Here is a 19161-nt window from a genome sequence, read left to right as displayed (position 1 = left end):
TATCAATGTTTGTTGAAAGAGAAAAACTAGGCAAATGTGTAGGCTAATTTTTAACAGTACGGTATAAAACTAAAATGTCTAAGTTGAAAGTACTGTGCAAGTGAGCATAATTATAGTAACAATGGTGATTTGAGACATCTACTATAACAGCACATGACAGCATGTTTGCTACTTCATATTTCATAACAGCCTGCGGGTGCAAAGGTAATCCATCAGGTGACAGTGACTGAGCATTTTACTGTCATGAATTGCACACGAAGCTTGTTTGTGTAAGCAATAAAAGACGTGGACTCACACTCACAGGACGTGGATTTGCGCTGTCACTGTGACTCAGCAGTATTTCGCTGTTCACTTCTGCATCGACCGATGAGTAAGCGACTCCTAAACTTGAATAAACTCGACAGGGAGTGGAGTGTCTATTTCGGTTTTGTAGTAAACAGTTTCGGCCTGTGTGGCGGGGCATTTCATTCACACATTCCAAAATAGCAACCTAGTCTAACCTTTTTTAACCACAATAAACAGGTCAATCTTGGGTTGCTTTCTGTTTTTCATTAACATTTTACGAATATTGAAGTTTTTAAATGAATATCAAGGTGAAATTAAAATTTACTTTAATGTTATTATACTTAAGAATATTTTTCCACAGTTATGGCATCACTTTAATACTTTTACACTGGTAAAATCTTTTATATCGAAATACATTAGACTTGTTATAACAGTTCTTTATTTGTCATAATACAACCATCTGTTATGGGGAACAACAAAATTTAATTTCCTTATTTTACATAACTGTGAAAGTGAAACACTTTAAAGTCTCTCCTACCATTTCTAGTCATTCTACATAGTCTAATTAGCACGAGGAAGAAGTTCTCAGAAACGACTACCTGCACTCACAACTATAGCGACTCGTATTTCTTCTTAAAACTGAAAAGTGCTTTCTCATGCAGTTGGGATCCATATACTTTTCCAGACCACAGCCTTTCTCCAGAGCTCTTCTTGAAAAGACGGGTTTAAGTCAGTCCAGATTTTGCCTGCTTCCTTCTCCTCCTCTTCCTCACAGTGTAGCCACAGGCGTTTAAGAGGACTGACACAGCAGTACTGCAGAAACTGACAGCCCTTAAAAGACAAGGTTATGATTATAATCAGATCGGTGCTGACACAACAATTTCCTTGTTCAGAGAAGGCAAAATAAACAGTAGTCATCTTTGCAGAGTCATGCTCTTGTCAAGGACACAAAGAGTTCCCACGGGTCTTTTTTAAAAGGTCTGAACTACACCTTGAAAATCAGGGAGCTTTTATATTTTTTTGTCATGGGATATCATGGGACTTTTTGACACATTTATTTATTTAATTTTTTAGTATCTGTTTATCAAAGTGCATTGTTTTCAATACCATAGTACCATAACAATGCCAGTGTCTCATGACTAGGACCAGACAGAATCTGCAGACATTTTTTGCTATTTCTGTGGAGAAATTTGGTAAAAACCTGCAGATTTCTGGTTTAGAGTGGGAACCCTTTGTTTTTTGTTCTTTGGTTGCATTTTGATACCGGTACATGTACATGCTTTTCTCTATTTTGTTTCCCTTACCTCTTTACTTCCCCAATACCAAATGCCTTGAATCACGCTGTGGTTAGCAAGTGCCTGGGTCAGCTGATCCCTCCCTCCTGTTATTATACTAACCAGACCACCAGGCAAATCAGAGGCCTGCAGGACCTTCAAACAAAAAAAACAGAAGTTGAATATATAACAAGCCAAAAAAAAAAAAAAAATAGAAAGTGGAGCTTTATTGTGAACACCGAGCGTTAATGGTGGTCATCTGATCATTTAAATTGTGAAGTGCTTTAAACAAATGCAAAAATGTGTCCATGTGAAAAGCAGCAAACCTGTGAAAATTGGAGCGCTGGAAGAGGGTATTTTTCACTTGGCACCATGATAATAGCATTGCCCATAGCAACAGCTGCCCCAAGCACAGACACCAGAGAGAGCAGTGGCTTGGAGTTGGGGAGAATCACTCCCAGCACTCCTAAAGCCTCTGGAGTGGACAGGGCAGAGCCAGACTGGGGTGGGAACTTTAACGAGACAGACACATAATTAAAACTTAAAAACAACTCCAAGGTTCTCCATATATTTAATCCAGCACTGTTTATTCTTACAGGAGTTCCACCCTGCTCCTTATCACAGCGTGCAGCCCAGTCAGAAAGCTTGGAGATGCTAAGCTCCACCTCTTTCTCTGCCTCTTCCAATGGGATTCCGGTTTGAGTCTGGATTGACACGGCCAAATCCTGCCTCCTCTTCTCTAAACTGTCAGCTAGTGAATACAGAGACTGAGAGCGTGCAGCCGGGCTCTTCTTCATCCACCTGTAAACACTTGTTCAGTCACTATTTTCCATCAAACGTGTTTTTATCCCTAAGCTAACTTCCAAATGGTCTTACCCTGGCTGGACCTTATTGGCGGCCTCAACTGCGTTCCGGACATCCTTCCTGCCTCCATCCGGACAGTGGGCCAGCACAGCGCCTCCAGGGGCCAACACTGATCTGCTAGAACCAGAGTCGGCTTTTCGCATTTGACCACCCACTAACTGTGAGTAAAAGCGAGGGACACTGTGAGAGAAACAAAGAGAGAAACTCATTACAGAAGAAAGCAGTAGTAGCAGTTTCTACCATTCATCTGCTGGAAACAAGAACTGAAAATTAGTAATAAAAAAGGCATGGATTAATGATACAGAAGGAAGACAAATTATCAAATGCATAAACGTGTCTTTTTTACCAAGAAGGTTCATACAGATTCCAAAGGCAGATACTGATTAGATCAGGGCCTGGTTAATATGTGGACTTTGGGGGGTTTACATGTTGCTTGGTCAGCTTGTATGTCTTAGTATTTGGGCTTTGGTCACATAGTCAAGAATAATACAAAATAGTTGGTAAACTTTGCTCTGCCTCTTTTTCCTGCTCTGCACTTTTAATGCTAGGCTCCTCTCCTGCTCTGGAAGCTCTTGTCTCTGGCTCTACTGTGATCAGGCTCTCTTTGGGGCCTACTCACTGCTCTTTGTCTTCCTCTCTCTCTCAGGTAACTTTATTTTACATAAGCTGTCTACAATTATTATCTTAAGTTTTTAACACTTTGTTTTATCATTTCATGAAGTTATTTGTAACTAATTCAGTCATAACCATAGAGAATTAGTGTCAATAAGTCATTTTAATTTTAAGTAATCTGTGAATTACTTTTGATTTAACATCAACATTTAATTGCTCCATATAGCAATACTATACAATCACATAACAGCAACGCTCTCCCAAATATTTAGCTATTAATACTGCACTTATTTCCATTTTTGGTGTATGATTGCAGAAGGATCATCTGACTAGAAATGTACAGTTTTCACCATCATACTTGATAACTTTTTAGTAATTCGACAGCACTACAGTTCAAACTGCTGTAGTTAGAATCCCATTCTTACAATACAGCAACACTTAAAAAATACTTTTGAGGCTGCAGATTTTGAAACCAGTGAGGAATATTGTACTTTTAAATTACAAAGAAAAATAAGTGAATATAAATTTAGAATCTGGGCACATTTTGTTATTTGATTTACTCACCCTGCACTGTTATTACCATTTTCTGGCTCTATTTTTGGCTTCCTGTAGGTAAAAAGAGTTTTAATGGCAAACCATAAATCCTATTTTATTGTGAGCCGCAAAGGTAATAAAGGAAGTATGAGTGAGTATAGGGAAAGTATATGTAAGCTGAGAAAATATTATATACTTTTCCTTCTATGCTAATGAAGGACTACTGAGGCCCCGTTTACACTAGTGCGTTTTAGTTTGAAAACGCATAAGTTTTGCTACGGTTACGCCATCCGTCCACACTACGCCGGAGTTCTCGAGCGCCGAAAACGGAGCTTTTTGAAAACGCTGGAGAGGCCGTTTTCATTCTAAAACGCTGCTGCTCCTCCGTCTCAGTGTGGATGGGGAAAGACGGAGACATTTGAAAACGGAGGCGGGGCTGCAAACGTTCGCCTCTCTGATTGGGGCTTTTCCTCAATATTAAGTAGCCCACACACAGTTCAGTCTCGCATCCTCTTCTTGTAAGTTAAGACTTCGCAAGTTTGATCAAGGCTGCAGTCTCCCCCTTCTCAGTTTGATATGGAAAACATACCGAGGACACGCGTAAATCTTCAAAGGGAACCGTGTACTTTATAACTTCATTCACATCACCTTGGCTACGTTGTTTCACTTTCTCAACAATAAAATGTAAACATGATTTAAGGAACTGCATATTTTCTTTTTAATATTAGCAACTTAACAGACAGCAGAAATGTTGAGGCGTCGTGCTGTACATGAGCGTCATCTTCACTGTGTGGATCTTTATAACAAAACGGAGCCTATAACAACTGCCTCCTTTCAATTTCAGTGAAAATACGAAACACACCCTCTCTTTTGCTGAATATCAGTTTTAATAATCGATAATTATAAAAGTATAATATACAATAAGTTTATACATTGTAGGAAATAAAGGCAAGCGATCAGTCAATGTACCTGGATTAATCATTAACTTATCTTTGCGCTTAAGCAAAACAAGTTACCCGTGAACAAGTAACTTAATAGATTCCAATGACCAAAGTCAGGGAATTGGCCTATGTCGTTAGATAAAGACAACAACATGAATGAAATATCACGTTTAGCAAATATAGTGAGATTAGATCCAGCCAGAGATGCTTGATGAGCAGTCTGACAAGCAGAGCTCTCATCTGGGTAGAAATGCTGGAGTGCTTGCCCGAGAGTGTGTGTGTGGTCACGTGATGTGCGTTTTCAGCGTTTTGGTGTGGACGGAGAGCTGTTCAGAAACGCTGGGTAAAACGCGAGTGTGGACGCGGATCGTTTTCATTCTACAACGTCGTTTTAAAACTAAAACGCACTAGTGTAAACGGGGCCTGAGACATTCCAAGCATGGGATGGGTCCTCCTGGTGAGGCAGAGTTCCTCACAGCTCCAATACACATCTCTGCCACTTGCTTACAGTAACCATGTGCTCTTCACCATACACAATTCATCTGCTTGTGTTCTTCTTTCAGATAGCTTTGTCATGTTTGGTGTCATTTGACAGTTTATGACTTCAGTGTTTTAGTGATGAAATCAACAGAGACATTGATTAATTATATTTCAATCTACAATATATTTACTATTGCTGAGTCATGACCTGAGGATAGTATGTTAATGTACTTCTCCCCCACTTTATCTCCTTAACTTTGCTCTCACGTCCAGCTGTTCTTGGGGGTTGGTTTCCACTCATGTTTGACAATGCTTTGCTCAGGGTATAAGAAGGAAAGGTAACTGTTGATCTGGGAGAATGGCTTTTACTCTGCATCTCTCGCACACCAGTGCGTAGCCTCATATGCTAACAAAGGCAGTTTCACTGTCTTTGTTGCTCAGCAGTGCATACGTTACAGCTAATTTCTTTATACAGTATGTTAGTTTGTTTCATTCTAATGTCTGTATATTTGATCATGTAACTTAATAAACAACTTTGCCTGCTTTAAGCTTTGAGATTCTTTCTCTTTATCAATGATGATAACAACTTTAATGGAGTCAGATTAATTACAATGGAGTCAGATAAATAATGGATTTAAACATGCCATCCTTCAACTGCTTTCTGTTTCCGATAATTGGTACAGAATAGCAGCGTAAGCTTCAAGCCTTACATATACTCAGAGAATACTTCCAGCAACTGCAGGATTTATTTTTTTTAGATAGAGGGTTTCACACTTCCTGCTGTTGATGGTTGCAATACTGTAACATATAATTATTATTATTATTATTATTTTTGCATAGGGTATTGTGTTAAGAATACCAAATGCATCAGATCTTCATTTTCCATCTGGCTGTTTAACATGCAGTGCTCAGCATAGCTGAGTACAGCCCATGTTGAAAATTAATATTTTTCTCCGTTTCTCAGTAAATATATGCAATGTATTTTGGTGCATTTAAGCAAAACAGATTTATTAAACAGATATATTTATTAAAATAATATTTTAGTCCCTAAACATATTTAGATATAGAAAGATAATACAATTTAATTCAAGCAGGATATTTTTTTTTATATATATTTTTTTGCTTCTCTGGATTTTTCCTCTTTTTTAAATTTGTATTTAATATTTTTCTATATCATATAAATTTGGGTGTACTGGTTTTTGGAGCATTATCCAAGTTATTTTGTTAGATAAGCTTTAGATTTGGCTTCAGTACTGACTAATCTAATGTATATGCTCAAATATATATATTGTATAGCTTCCCATATTAAAATACAAATTTAAAAGAGAGATTTGTGAGGGATGTACACATATATGCTGAACACTGTATACAGAACACAACCTGAACCTTTTGTTTTTAAGTGCTAAAATCACTTGTGCACAGTACATGCAGAACTCTATGTGTGAATTCAGCTGACGGTCAGTTACGTTGACTATTCAAGAGTGAGGCTGTGTGGTTAGATTTTGTCAAATGTCTAATTTCTGAAATTATCAAAAATGATCTAAAAACCTAAATCCATTTCTCAAAATACACCAACCTGGAAGGGTCAAATACTTCAGGTATCATGAATTTGCTTGGTGCAGAGCCAAAATCTGCATAGTTGACTGAGCTGGGACTGGAGCGTGGGAGTGAGGGCGAAAGCGAAGGCCGAAGGAACTGATACAGACCCTACAGAGGAACAGAAACTGCTGTTAGAGTCAGGATTACACACCAACCAAAACCATACAACCAATCAGAAATATTGTAGAAAAGCCAAAAAGACAGAAACAAAAGCCCACTCTTGGCACATGATATGTCACTTGGGACACACTGGCATTTTTGGTGCACACATACCAGGGATCAGGGGCCAGGGAGCAGTGCTACAGTTAAAACGTAGCCTAGTTGTGACTAAAAGGGACACTAAATTACAATTTACGCACTACCAAATATTTCTGTGTTGCACCATTTCACTTAGTTTAAACGTAACACTACGGCAGCCTCCCCCCATGTATGACGGTAGAAAAGAGATGACGGCGAGATTAGTTTACATTGAGGAGCTCGCGATCATATTGAAGAATGATCTTCCTCTACTCAGCCTTATTTTCCTCCCAAATTCTTGCATTTCTTTCGGTCTGTGAAAGAAGAGTTTCATTTTGTTTCAAGGAGTGTTTTGTGTTATTTGTATCCATGAATTAAATCAAGAATTTCATCATGACTGAATTTTAATCCTTCCCTGCTCTTTTTTCTTTCCTGTGTAGGATACAAAAAAAAAAAAAGTTCAATGTTTTAATAACTTCATGTGCATTTCGCGTGCATTCACAGCTCGCTGTGGAGGTGTGTGCGTCATCTGTTATAGTGACTGACTGTAATGTACTATAAAAATGTAACTAATCATTTAATTTTTATAGGTCAGTTTCATGTATAGGTGCATTGGTTGCAGAATTCTAAAGCAGTTTAACAAATTAAATGCTGTTTATTGGATATTACATCATTCAATGCAACTACGCATGACTTCACAGAGAGCTTACGACCTACTAACTACAGTTTGCTTCAAGAGCATGAGCAACCGAAGTAAGAACAACTTCAGTTACAAACTATCTAGTAGTTACTATACATTCCAGTTTAAGAAATAACTTACAAACAGCTGGTGCAACCCTGCCCTGTTCATTTGGAAAATGCCAAAGTTTTTAGAAAACGAGTCGGCTTTAAAAATCATGTAGTAGACAAGTCTTTATATTGAATTTTTCAACAAAAAAAAAACAAACTGTAATAGTCATAACAAACTGAAATTCTTACCACAGCAACTTAAACACACAAGAACAAAGTACATTAAAAAAAACAGTAGATAATATTATTTTTTATAAATGAATAAATATTAAAATAAATAGATTTAGGTTGTTACAATTCAAGTATTTAGAAAAAATCTGTCCTCAATATATGACAGGAATGGTCTCTAAACTTTGAAACTAATATTTGAACCTTGGGTGCAATATTTGAGTTTTTTTAGCTTTAGATATGTCCTGTCATTTTCTACCCATTTAGTGTGCGTGTTGGTTGTTTAGCTGACTTCCAGTGCAGAAGTATAAGCCTTTGGGCCAACAAAAAAAAAAAAAAAAAAAGAGAGAAAGCTAGTGCATTTAACTGACCTGCTGCTAGTGCAAGGTTTTGAGGTGTCACACCAAATATTGCTATTACCACACATTTAAGTAAAAGTCTCAAACGCCGCAAACCAAATGGTCCTAAGGATGGACATGTCCAGAACATATGGCCCAAAGTGGCCTCATCTCTGTGGCACCTAAAATATGTAGGATCATTTTCTGGAAATATTCTTGACAATTTGCTTTTAGAAAAGTGCAGCCTTAAATTGTAATAAACCGTGTTTGACGCAGATAGATGTTAAGTTAATTTGCTTAATTGTTGATTTAAATCATCTTCCCACTGTTTCTTTAAAAAAAAAAATCAAAAGACAGTGCAGCTGCTCTTTAAAATCAGACTAAACACATTTTATATCAGACCACCCTCAGATGCACTACAGTCAAATATCTTCTCAATCCAGCTTCTTATGGGAGGAGATGAAAGTGTACTAATTAAAAATGATGTAAACTGGCTCTGATGTTGAAGATAATCATATTATGAAATATATATATGAAAGATAATGAAAGTGTCAATGTTAACGTACAGCATTTTGAACCTTGCATTACAGGGTTTAATTAAATCTAATTATAGAGCAAAACAAGACAAGCATCCATTCATTTAGCCACCATCAGGACAATTGTTGCAAAGTAGCACCACTCTTATGAAAAAAGTTGGTAATGGTTAATAGGGGTGTCACGATTTCGATTTTTAATCGAAATTGATCGAAATTTATGCTCAATTTCGATTATCGAATCAAAAAATAGAATCGTCGATGCTGCCACGCCCCCATGTCATGTCAGCTTGGCTTGCCAAGCGGGAAAAAAACAGGCTTGTTGAAGTGCTTGTTAAACTGCAGAAGCAGGAGACCCGTCGAGAGAACTTAAACCCTTTCCTCTTTCAATGAAGTCGCCGGTGTGTAAGCATTTTGGATTTTCAGTGAGTTATGTTGACAACGTTCGTGTTGTCGACAAAAAGAAAAACAGTTTTGCAAGCTCTGCTATGTATGTATTACGTACGGTTCGTCCGATAGATAACACCGGCATCGCGATCCTCCGCCCGCCCCCGTTGCAAATCAGCTCGCGAAAAGTACACACTCAGGCCCTGTTTACACTGTCTTTGTTTTTAAATGGCATTTTAGAACGACAACGATTTGACATCCACAGTGGCGTGTAGCATTTCTGAGCAGCCCTCCTTCCTCTCTACCTCTGAAAATGCACATCACGTGACCACACAGACACAGACGCACATACAGCCTTGGGCTCCAGACAGCAGGTCCAGGCAGTCAGAGGACTGCTTCAATCTTTCACTCACTTGTACTTAGTCATTTTAGCGCACACCTCAGATACTGTTGGCTGGTTCCTGTTGGTTGTGCCTCTTTTTAACCCGACGCCATTATGACGACACAGATCACTGCCTATTCACGAATCCCGCAGAAAAAGTGATTGACAGGTGGTAATTATGTGTGTAACTTGTCTTTATTCCTTTACTGTATGATTTGTTTATGGGTAAAACAAAGACCATGCAGGTCAGGTAGTTTAAACGGTAGGCTACAAATAATTAATTGGTCATCAATTAATTAATTATTCATAATCGAAAATCGAATCGAATCGTGCCTTCAGAATCGAAAATGTAATCGAATCGAGAATTTGGAGGATCGTGACACCCTTAATGGTTAAAAAAACCACCAAACAACAGTGTGAACACAATCCAACAGTGTCATCACATGGATGGAGGATTAAACTATCTCAGAGTTGACAAAAGAACAAAGTGAGAAAGTGACCTCTCTGCCTCCATCGGTGCAGTTCCCGCTGTCCCTCCGCCCGCACAGAGGCAGTGCAGGGTCCATTACAGAATGACAGTTCACCCACACCGAGCCTACACATAGACTAGACAGAAAATCGAGAAGAAAATAAAGGAAGGGAAAGGACAGATCAAGACAACCGACAGACGTCCAAAAAAGTGACCAGACCTCTTTGCGGACTCCAAAGCCAGAGTCAAATCTTCAGTCCAGATTGAGGCAGCCTGACCATGAGGACTGTGATTTCCTGCACACAACCCCAAATAGAGATAATATAAGAAATTTGTAACTGTTTTTAAAAATGGAAACATATTCTTCATCTTAATTAATTAATTTCAGCCTCACCGAGTGTTACACCCTCAGCAGAGCTCCTGAAGGTTATGAGGGGCAGCACAGGGCCTGGAGGAGGTGAAATCACAGACTCGCAGGAGGGAGCCAGTCCACAAAGAACGGTAGGAGGATAGAGACCTCCAGTGGAAGCAGGTGGCCAAGACTGGATCAGCTGTAAAAGAAAAACAACAAAAAGCTGCTGCAACATCTTTGCTGTGTTTGGAGTTGAGCACTTAATGAAAACGTCAACGCACCGTCGCCCCCTGCTGCTGAGCTTCCTGAATTGCAGCATCTATAATGCTCCTGTCAGGATCACTGGCAAGAGGAACACCTTTCATCCCAGCCATTCTGATCTTCAGCCTGGCCACAACACTATCCAGCACTGATTCCTGCACACAGAGCACCCACTGGAACTGGAGAAGAGAAAGAGAGAAACGGTCAATGAGATGAATATTATATCTCTGAATGTTAATCTTTCATGACTCTTCTTGCCTTGTTTTTTAATCTCTGAGGACCCCACGTGGACAATATGAGCACTGCAGGAAAGCTGTCAATTTTTTAAAATTACAGTCATGTGAAACATGTAAAACTATGATTGTAAAAGAGAGTGGGAAACCAGGACCCACGAGAAACTGTACAATTTGATATATCCAGTTTTTCTGGATATGTACTGGGTGTGTGTACTAGATGTACAGGGTTTTCTAGATATGTATTAGGTACACTACCTGACAGAAGGCTTGTTGCCTATCCAGGTTTTATGAAAAACAAATAATAACTTGACTTCTAGATGATCATTTGATATCAGAAGTGGCTTAAATGAAAGGCTGAGAAGTACATGTATGAGGAGGAGTGCTATCCTGCTGAAAATCCCTTTCTCTGTGGTTTGTAAGGTAATGGGCAGCACAAATGTCTTGATACCTCAGGCTGATGACATTTCCATCCACGCAGATTTCTCGCACACCCCCATATTGAATGTAATCCCAAACCATGATTTTTCCTTCACCAAACTTGACTGATTTCTCTCAGAATCTTTGGTCCATGCGGGTTCCAGTAGGTCTTCTGTAGTATTTGTGATGATTAGGATGCAGTTAAACAGATGATTCATCTGAAAAACTACCTTCTGCCACTTTTCCAAATAATATACTAGAAGTCAAGTTATTATCTGTTGCTCTAAAAAAATAATGATGACTGACAAGAATTTTGTAAGGTAGTGTATGTGTTTGAGTGATATATTGTCATTTAGCACTTATTAATTTTTTTAGAAAAGGACATTTGGTCAAATTAACAAATGTTTTAATTCGTTGAGACTAAAAATCAAGGTTATTCCACCAAACATTGCGTTTACAACTCGTCTGAAGCTAAAACATAAATACTGTGTTGTCTAAACTGAACATCAATAACAAAGTCAAACAAGGCTTAAAATTTTGTTATTTTTACCAATCATCATTTTATGCTTTAAATGACATAAATGCTTTTAATAATTTTATTTTAAATGTGGAAGAAATTGAATCAGCAGTTTGCAGAACAAAACCATTTTTTTTCCCAACAATTAAATAATGTATATCACAATAAATATATATATATATATATATATATATATATATATATATATATATATATATATATATATATATATATATATATATATATATATATATATATATATATAATAGATAATTTTTATTCTTGAAGCTTGAAAAGTCTTAATTATTCCAAAATATTTACCGATATTGTACATGTATAATATAGCCTTACATCTCTTTTCTTCTTGAAGGCCAGCTCTATCACTCCATCCACAGCACTGTCGAGGTCTGCAGATTCAAAGATGATGAAAGGACACACAGAGCTGGACGACAGAGAGAAAGTCATCGGGACGCCCCAGCCAGCCGCTGCTTTAGCCACAGCTTCTCCAGTCTGTCTGCATCCACTAAAGGTCAGGTAGTTCACTTGTGGGTTTTGAGCCACTTTGGCAGCCAGTGATGCTTCACTGCCCGTCAACACATTCAGCACTCCGGCAGGCATTCCAGCCTCCATAAAGAGCTGAGCCAACAGGAGGCCAGGAAGAGCAGTAGTCTTGCCAGGCACCACAATAACAGCATTGCCTAGGAAATAAATAAATATAGCAGGTTAATAAATCACGTTTGGCCCACAGCTAGTTTGCTAATTATTAAAAAAGTGGTTTATTTAATCAGTTAAAAGCAGGATTATTATGGCTAAGTATAAGTAAGTTTCTTGACATAAATAAACATTAAAGTAAATAGAATATTACAAAGTAGGGCTGAGCGATAAAATCAATATCGGTATTTACTGACCGAACACTATTGTCAATATTGATATTAAAAAGGTTCGGTATTAAGTGCTATAGTTTTATTAAAATGTGGCTGCTGAGAGTGTGCCTTGGATGCAATGCCTTAGCTAAGCTTAGAGTGTAAGTTTGTCATTTCCACTGAAGGCGCGCAACGTGCACAACGCAAACATGGGAGCGAAGCGCACATGGTTTGCAAGCGCCACGCACATGACACGGGTGCATTTTTCAGGTACACCTATTTGAAAAACATCTGAACTTTTCCAAATACCCTGAGAGCGCTCCGATTCATGCAAGCATAACTACCAAATCTGCTTCACACTTCGTATGGAATATGCACATTTCATTAACACTGCAGCGGTTTTTAATTTTCTCCATAAACATGCACTGGAGCTGCAGCAGTGATTTGTCTGTTTGTCATCCTCTGAGAAAACTGTCGCCTAGTTACGATAGACTCTTTAGAAAATGATGAAGGAAAGCACACACACACACACTTGTCACTTCAGGTCAGAATAACAACACATGTTAAAATGAGTGCCGTATAGCAGCAGTGAGGAGACTGTAAATAAAAAAGTATGTCACCAGAGTGGCTTTTTGGTTTCTTTTCTTGTGCATCCCAGCCACTAGCACCTCATCTGAAAGAGTTTTTAGCATAGGGGTAATGTAGTCATCCAACTTCACAATTTGTAATGTTGCAATGTGTATTTGAATAATGATGATTAGTTCTTTAACTTGAATGCTCAGATTTGATTATCATAATGTGTTTTGTTTAAAGAGTTCGAGGTTTACTGTATCATTATTATTCACACCTTACAGATGTTGATCTACCTATACCATTGCACACACCATTTACCATTTTGTAACATTTTATTATTTAATAAGTTTCTCTTATTCTCTTAAAGAGTCTCTTTGAAACTTGTGTTTATTTTAATATAGAGATGCGATATTTTGTTAAAATATTTTTGTTTCTGACTATTAAAATTATTTGCCTTAATGTAGGTAAATTAAAATCCTAATGTTCCTAAATGTATTGTTCAAAAATATTCAATAACTATTAATAATGAATGATATCAAACAGGATACCGTTATTATTATTTTTGCAATATTGCCCAGCCCTCTTGAAAGGCACTTTAACTTGAAGGAGTAATTGAACCAAACTGAAATTAATTTTAAATGCAATTATTCGACAAAAAAAATTTATAAAGTTTTATTTTGGTGTCTTTGCATTTGCACTAAAAAAGTTTTTCATTTTTTTACCCAGACATTTAAAAATAATATATTTTAGAGCAGTAATCACAATACCATGAAACTGTTATGTTTTTATACAAGGTTATCATACTGTCAGTATCTGATACCGGCCCATGCCTATAAACAACCCTTATTTATTTCAGCGAGTTTCCAAGGAAAAACTCATTGAAAATACTATATATATATATATATATATATATATATATATATATATATATATATATATATATATATATATATATATATATATATATAAACAATTACAATAATCATTTACATTTCAAATTATTTCACAAAGTTTTTAAAGAAAACAAAAGATAAAAACTTACAATTTTAATCTAAACCTAAAATAAAAACATTTTAATATACAAAAGAAATGTTTTGTCCATTTTTTATGTCTCATAAATGTTTCTATATACATGATAATGTATATTTGAAGAATGAAGAAATAAAGAAGAAAATGTCTACATGAGAAAGACTCACCCATAGCTAGAGCTGGCAGAACTTTTAGCAGAAGAAAGTAGACGGAGCAGTCATCTGAAACGACCACCGTCACAACACCTAATGTTTGAGAGAGACAAAAAAAAAAAAAAAAAAAAAAAAAAAAAATCAGACTAACAACAATCCAGCATATATTTGCAAAAAAGTAATTTACACAATCCTCCCTTTATTGATTAAAGGGCTAGTTCACCCCCAAATTACATGTACTCACCCTTGACTTGTTCCAAACATGTTTATATTAAAAAAAAGGAAACCAGTAACCACTGACTTTCATAGTAAATGTTTTTCTATTATAGATGTCATTGGTTACAGGTTTTCAACATTTATAAAAATATAATATATAGTGTTTAACAGAACTCATGATGACAGAATTTTCCTTTTTGGGTGAACTATACCTGTAAGTTTTGCATGTCATACTCTTAGACATGTGTAAATAAATGAACATGCTATGCATACCCTGTGGGCTCCACTCAGACATGCGCGTGTCTCGTAGCTGAGCCCAGCTGGCGTAGTATTGGGCCAGTCGAATGAGCACCGAGGGAGAGGTAGAAGACTGAGAGAGCTCACACACCTCAGATACACACTGACTGTGTCTCTGCAGAACACCTGGCAGCCTGGAGCAGAGACATTCACATCAGCAACATTGTGAGGCATTATGTACATTCATGACACGATGTTGAGTAGGGTGACCATATTTCAGTGTACACAAATAGATGATGAGAGGGGAGGAGGGGGGGTTTGCAAATACTTGATAAATGCACTAAAAAATGAAAATATATCTAGTGAAATAAAATACAGAAAGTAAAAACCAGCTTTCCATTAAACTGTAGGTCCTCGATAATGGAATAGTAACAAACCAATTTGTTAAAAAATAAAACTTTACCTTTTACATGACCCTGTAAAGTAAAAACTAAAATAAAAAAAATTTTGTTAAAAAAATTAAATAAAATATCCACAATTTCACTTTTGAATTCTTTTTAAAAATCATGTGTGCAATGAACAAAAAAGTGCTACTCTTTCTCTCAGCTGTGGCTTTACTGCTGAGATATGTAGATGTACTGGACAGTGTTTGAATACTTACAACCAACCAATACAACAATACGTAGCCTAAAGTGAATAATAAAATTATGCAAAAAATGCATACAATACATGATGATTATAGAAAGCAAAAGCTAAGTCTCAGGTCCCGTTTACACTAGTGCGTTTTAGTTTGAAAACGCATAAGTTTTGCTACGGTTACGCCATCCGTCCACACTACGCCGGAGTTCTCGAGCGCCGAAAACGGAGCTTTTTGAAAACGCTGGAAAGGCCGTTTTCATTCTAAAACGCTGCTGCTCCGTCTCAGTGTGGATGGGGAAAGACGGAGACATCTGAAAACGGAGGCGGGGCTGCAGACATTCGCCTCTCTGATTGGGGCTTTTCCTCAATATTAAGTAGCCTAACACGCACAGTTCAGTCCTGCATCCTCTTCTTGTAAGTTAAGACTTCGCAAGTTTGATCAAGGCTGCAGTCTCCCCCTTTTCAGTTTGATATGGAAAACATACCGAGGACACGGGTAAATCTTCAAAGGGAACAGTGCACTTTATAACTTCATTCACATCACCCTGGCTACGTTGTTTCACTTTCTCAACAATAAAATGTAAACATGATTTAAGGAACTGCCTATTTTCATTTTAATATTAGCAACTTAACAGACAGCAGAAATGTTGAGGCGCCGTGCTGCATATATGAGCGTCATCTTCACTGTGTGGATATTTATAACAAAACGGAGCCGATAACAACTGCCTCCTTTCAATTTCAGTGAAAATACGAAACGCACCCTCTCTTTTGCTGAATATCAGTTTTAATAATCGATAATTATAAAAGTATAACATACAATAAGTTTATACATTGCAGGAAATAAAGGCAATCGATCAGTCAATGTACCTGGATTAATCATTAACTTATCTTTGCGCTTAACCAAAACATGTTACCCGTGAACAAGTAACTTAATAGATTCCAATGACCAAAGTCAGCTTGGCCTATGTCGTTAGATAAAGACAACAACATGAATGAAATATCACGTTTAGCAAATATAGTGAGATTAGATCCAGCGGGAGATGCTTGATGAGCAGTCCGACAAGCAGAGCTCTCATCTGGGTAGAAATGCTGGAGTGCTTGCCCGAGAGTGTGTGTGTGGTCACGTGATGTGCGTTTTCAGCGGTTTGGTGTGGACGGAGAGCTGTTCAGAAACGCTAGGTAAAACGTGAGTGTGGACGCGGATCGTTTTCATTCTACAACGCCGTTTTAAAACTAAAACGCACTAGTGTAAACGGGGCCTCAGACACTTACAAATTCCAGCAAGCTGCATTTATTTAGTCCCAAACAGAGGACATGTCCGGGAGGGGGGCTGGGGGGTTGGGAGGGGAGGAGGACATATGTTCAGGAAAGCTCTAGTACTTGAGTAAGACTTTGGCTCTTTGGTAACAGCTCAGTTGACTCCAGGTTTTGAAGCCTGCAGCTGCAGAAGAGACAGCAGACGCAACATCCTCAGCTTGAGCACAAACAGCGCTGCAGACCACCTCAGCTGTAAAGACAAAGGAGAGGAAGAATGTATGTTATTATTGTATAGTAGGCATGGGACGATAACCGTTTTCAAGGTTTACCGCGGTTTGGAAAAGTCAAGGTTTTAAAACCGTCAAAATTTTCTGCTATACCATTCCTGCAGTTTATGTAACATTTTATTATTTATGCTTTGTTTTCTTTTTTTATTACAACAGTATTTCCGGCTCAAAATATATATAACATATGCCGTTTTAAATGGCTATGAAATCAGTGTTCAAACTAATAAAGACAGCAGAAGCCAATGATTCATTTGAAATATTTAGCCTGACATGTTTACTGTGACAAAATACTAGAAATATTTCTCAAAATAAAATATTCTGTTATCAAAGGGGAAAAAGTTTTTAGTTTTTTACGCAGACATTAAAAAAAGAACAGATTTTAGTGCAGTCATCACAACACTATGAAACCGTGATACTTTATGCAAGGTTATCATATCGTCAGAATCTTATACCCGCCCATGCCTTTTGTATAGTACAGTGGTCACCAAACTTGTTCCTGAAGGGGCCGATGTCCTGCAGATTTTAGCTCCAACCTTAATCAAACATACCTGAACAAGCTAATCAAGGCCTTACTAGGTATACTTGAAACATCCAGGCAGGTGTGTTGAGGCAAGATGGAGCTAAACCCTGCAGAGACACCGGCCCTCCAGGACCAGGACTGGTGACCCCTGGAATAGTAGATGGGATAACAGATATACACCTTTAGAATCAATCACATCTTGGGTCTGTCTGTCTGCAGGATGGGAAAATTTCCCATCAATGAAGAAGCCAAGAGTGCGAGAATGTTTCTCCAGCCAGGACTGAGGAAAGAAAAACACATGCAGAAAAATTTTACTCGCACATGACCGACTTCGAAAACATTAACAGTTTAAATCAATCAAGTCAAAAACTCTAGTTTCTCTAATAAATGTATGCTTCAAACTACACGTGTGTTTGATTTGAGTCAACACAGTGGTCCACCTCTCAGAGAACCAATAGACTGTCTTTGTGAAGTTTTCAGTAGATCATTCATAGAATAGATGGCTCTCAGAAAATACATGAACAGTTAACCGTGCTGAACTTTGCTCACAGCACAAAACCATTTTAGCTTACAAAAAGACTTAAAATCACATGCAATTAATATAAACTCTAATCTGTAATCAGTGATACAAAACAAACATTTACAGCCTCAAATTACCTATTATGTCTTAAATTTACCTTAGAACGACTGTTACCTCAGTACATCTGTTTGTAAAATGTTATAATTACGTACACATCTACATTAGCATTTAAAGGTTAAGTAAAAGTGAACTCTTCTCTGAGACAAGCTTGTTTTTTTTCTTTCTAAGAAGACCACCAGCATCTTGTCACATGCTATTCTCGTGAGCTGCCATCTGCATCCTATTGTAGCGTACTGTCACATGTAAGTCATTGCTACATTAAGTGGAAATGTACAAAACAACACACTTAGGAAACAAATTTATTCTCCATTTACCTGTGCAGTTGCAGTGCTCGTGCTGGATGGTCCATACTCCATAGTCTGAAAGATGTCGTGCACAGTTTTTGTAGAAACACCTGCCATAACAAAATAAAACTATAGGAATAACAATTGTTCCGGACTTCTGAGGTAAATGTCAATTCTAAATAAAAAAATAATACTTGGTGTGCAGTGACTTTATTAACTAAAAACCGTTAGCTGAAGTAAAAAGTGCAAAGCTGTCGAGTAATCAGGACAACAATAAGGAATAGACAACAGCCGATTGCAGAAAAAAAATATACGTAAATTGTAATGTCCCACAATCTCAAAGCAGCTTCTACTTGAGTGCTCGCGTCCACGCTGTTATTTCTTCCTGGGTTGTAATGTGTTGCCAGATCGTGAAACAGAATTAAGCGAAATACTTAACTATAACAAAAAAGTCCTCAAAAGCTAAAAAGGACGAGTCTTGCTTTTAATATATATTACAATTTCTGGATTCAATATAGCATAAAATATAAAAATGACACATTACGTAAAAAGCCTATGTAAAATAAACTATTCAGCAAAAACGCATTTAGTTTATTATTTTGTTCCGCTATACACATTAAAAAATAAATTAAACATAGGGAAACATATGTTTAATGATAACGATAAAATCCTCTAATCTTTGTATTCTCACGGATTTATTAACAAAAAAAATCCCACGGAGGATTAAAGTGAGCGGACATGGCAACACCGACTTCACGTCAAACCCCTCCTAAACATGCTGTCCAAGAC

At 37.4% G+C, this 19161-nt stretch overlaps 1 protein-coding gene across 2 annotated transcripts; it reads right to left on the bottom strand.

Moving 5' to 3' along the window:
* Positions 1–666: 666 nt before the first annotated feature.
* Positions 667–18774, bottom strand: aldh16a1 (aldehyde dehydrogenase 16 family, member A1). 2 transcript variants are annotated; one of them, NM_001079954.2, is given in 16 exon segments: positions 667–1116; positions 1590–1715; positions 1886–2071; positions 2156–2360; positions 2436–2603; positions 6567–6697; positions 9924–10029; positions 10113–10188; positions 10287–10443; positions 10526–10684; positions 12027–12373; positions 14308–14385; positions 14782–14939; positions 16765–16891; positions 17629–17728; positions 18403–18702. In NM_001079954.2, coding segments are annotated over 16 exon segments (2388 nt in total). In that variant the 5' UTR covers positions 18490–18702; the 3' UTR covers positions 667–939.
* Between the last annotated feature and the right edge of the window lie 387 nt (positions 18775–19161).

Source organism: Danio rerio, chromosome 3, assembly GCF_049306965.1.
Source record: "Danio rerio strain Tuebingen ecotype United States chromosome 3, GRCz12tu, whole genome shotgun sequence".
Taxonomy (NCBI): Eukaryota; Metazoa; Chordata; class Actinopteri; order Cypriniformes; family Danionidae; genus Danio; species Danio rerio.
Note: the sequence above shows the minus strand (reverse complement) of the source record. Positions and strands in the feature narration are given on the sequence as shown.

What these genes read in the sequence shown, in the direction of transcription:
- aldh16a1 (XM_073940079.1), bottom strand. Translation starts at nt 14,803, where the DNA reads ATGTCTGAGTGGAGCCCACAGG. An exon ending in TGCTGAGGGTGTAACACTCG is followed by an intron (nt 10,189 to 10,286) that starts GTGAGGCTGAAA and finishes GGTTGTGTGCAG; the next exon opens with GAAATCACAGTCCTCATGGT. An exon ending in GCCAATAAGGTCCAGCCAGG is followed by an intron (nt 2,361 to 2,435) that starts GTAAGACCATTT and finishes AAGTGTTTACAG; the next exon opens with GTGGATGAAGAAGAGCCCGG.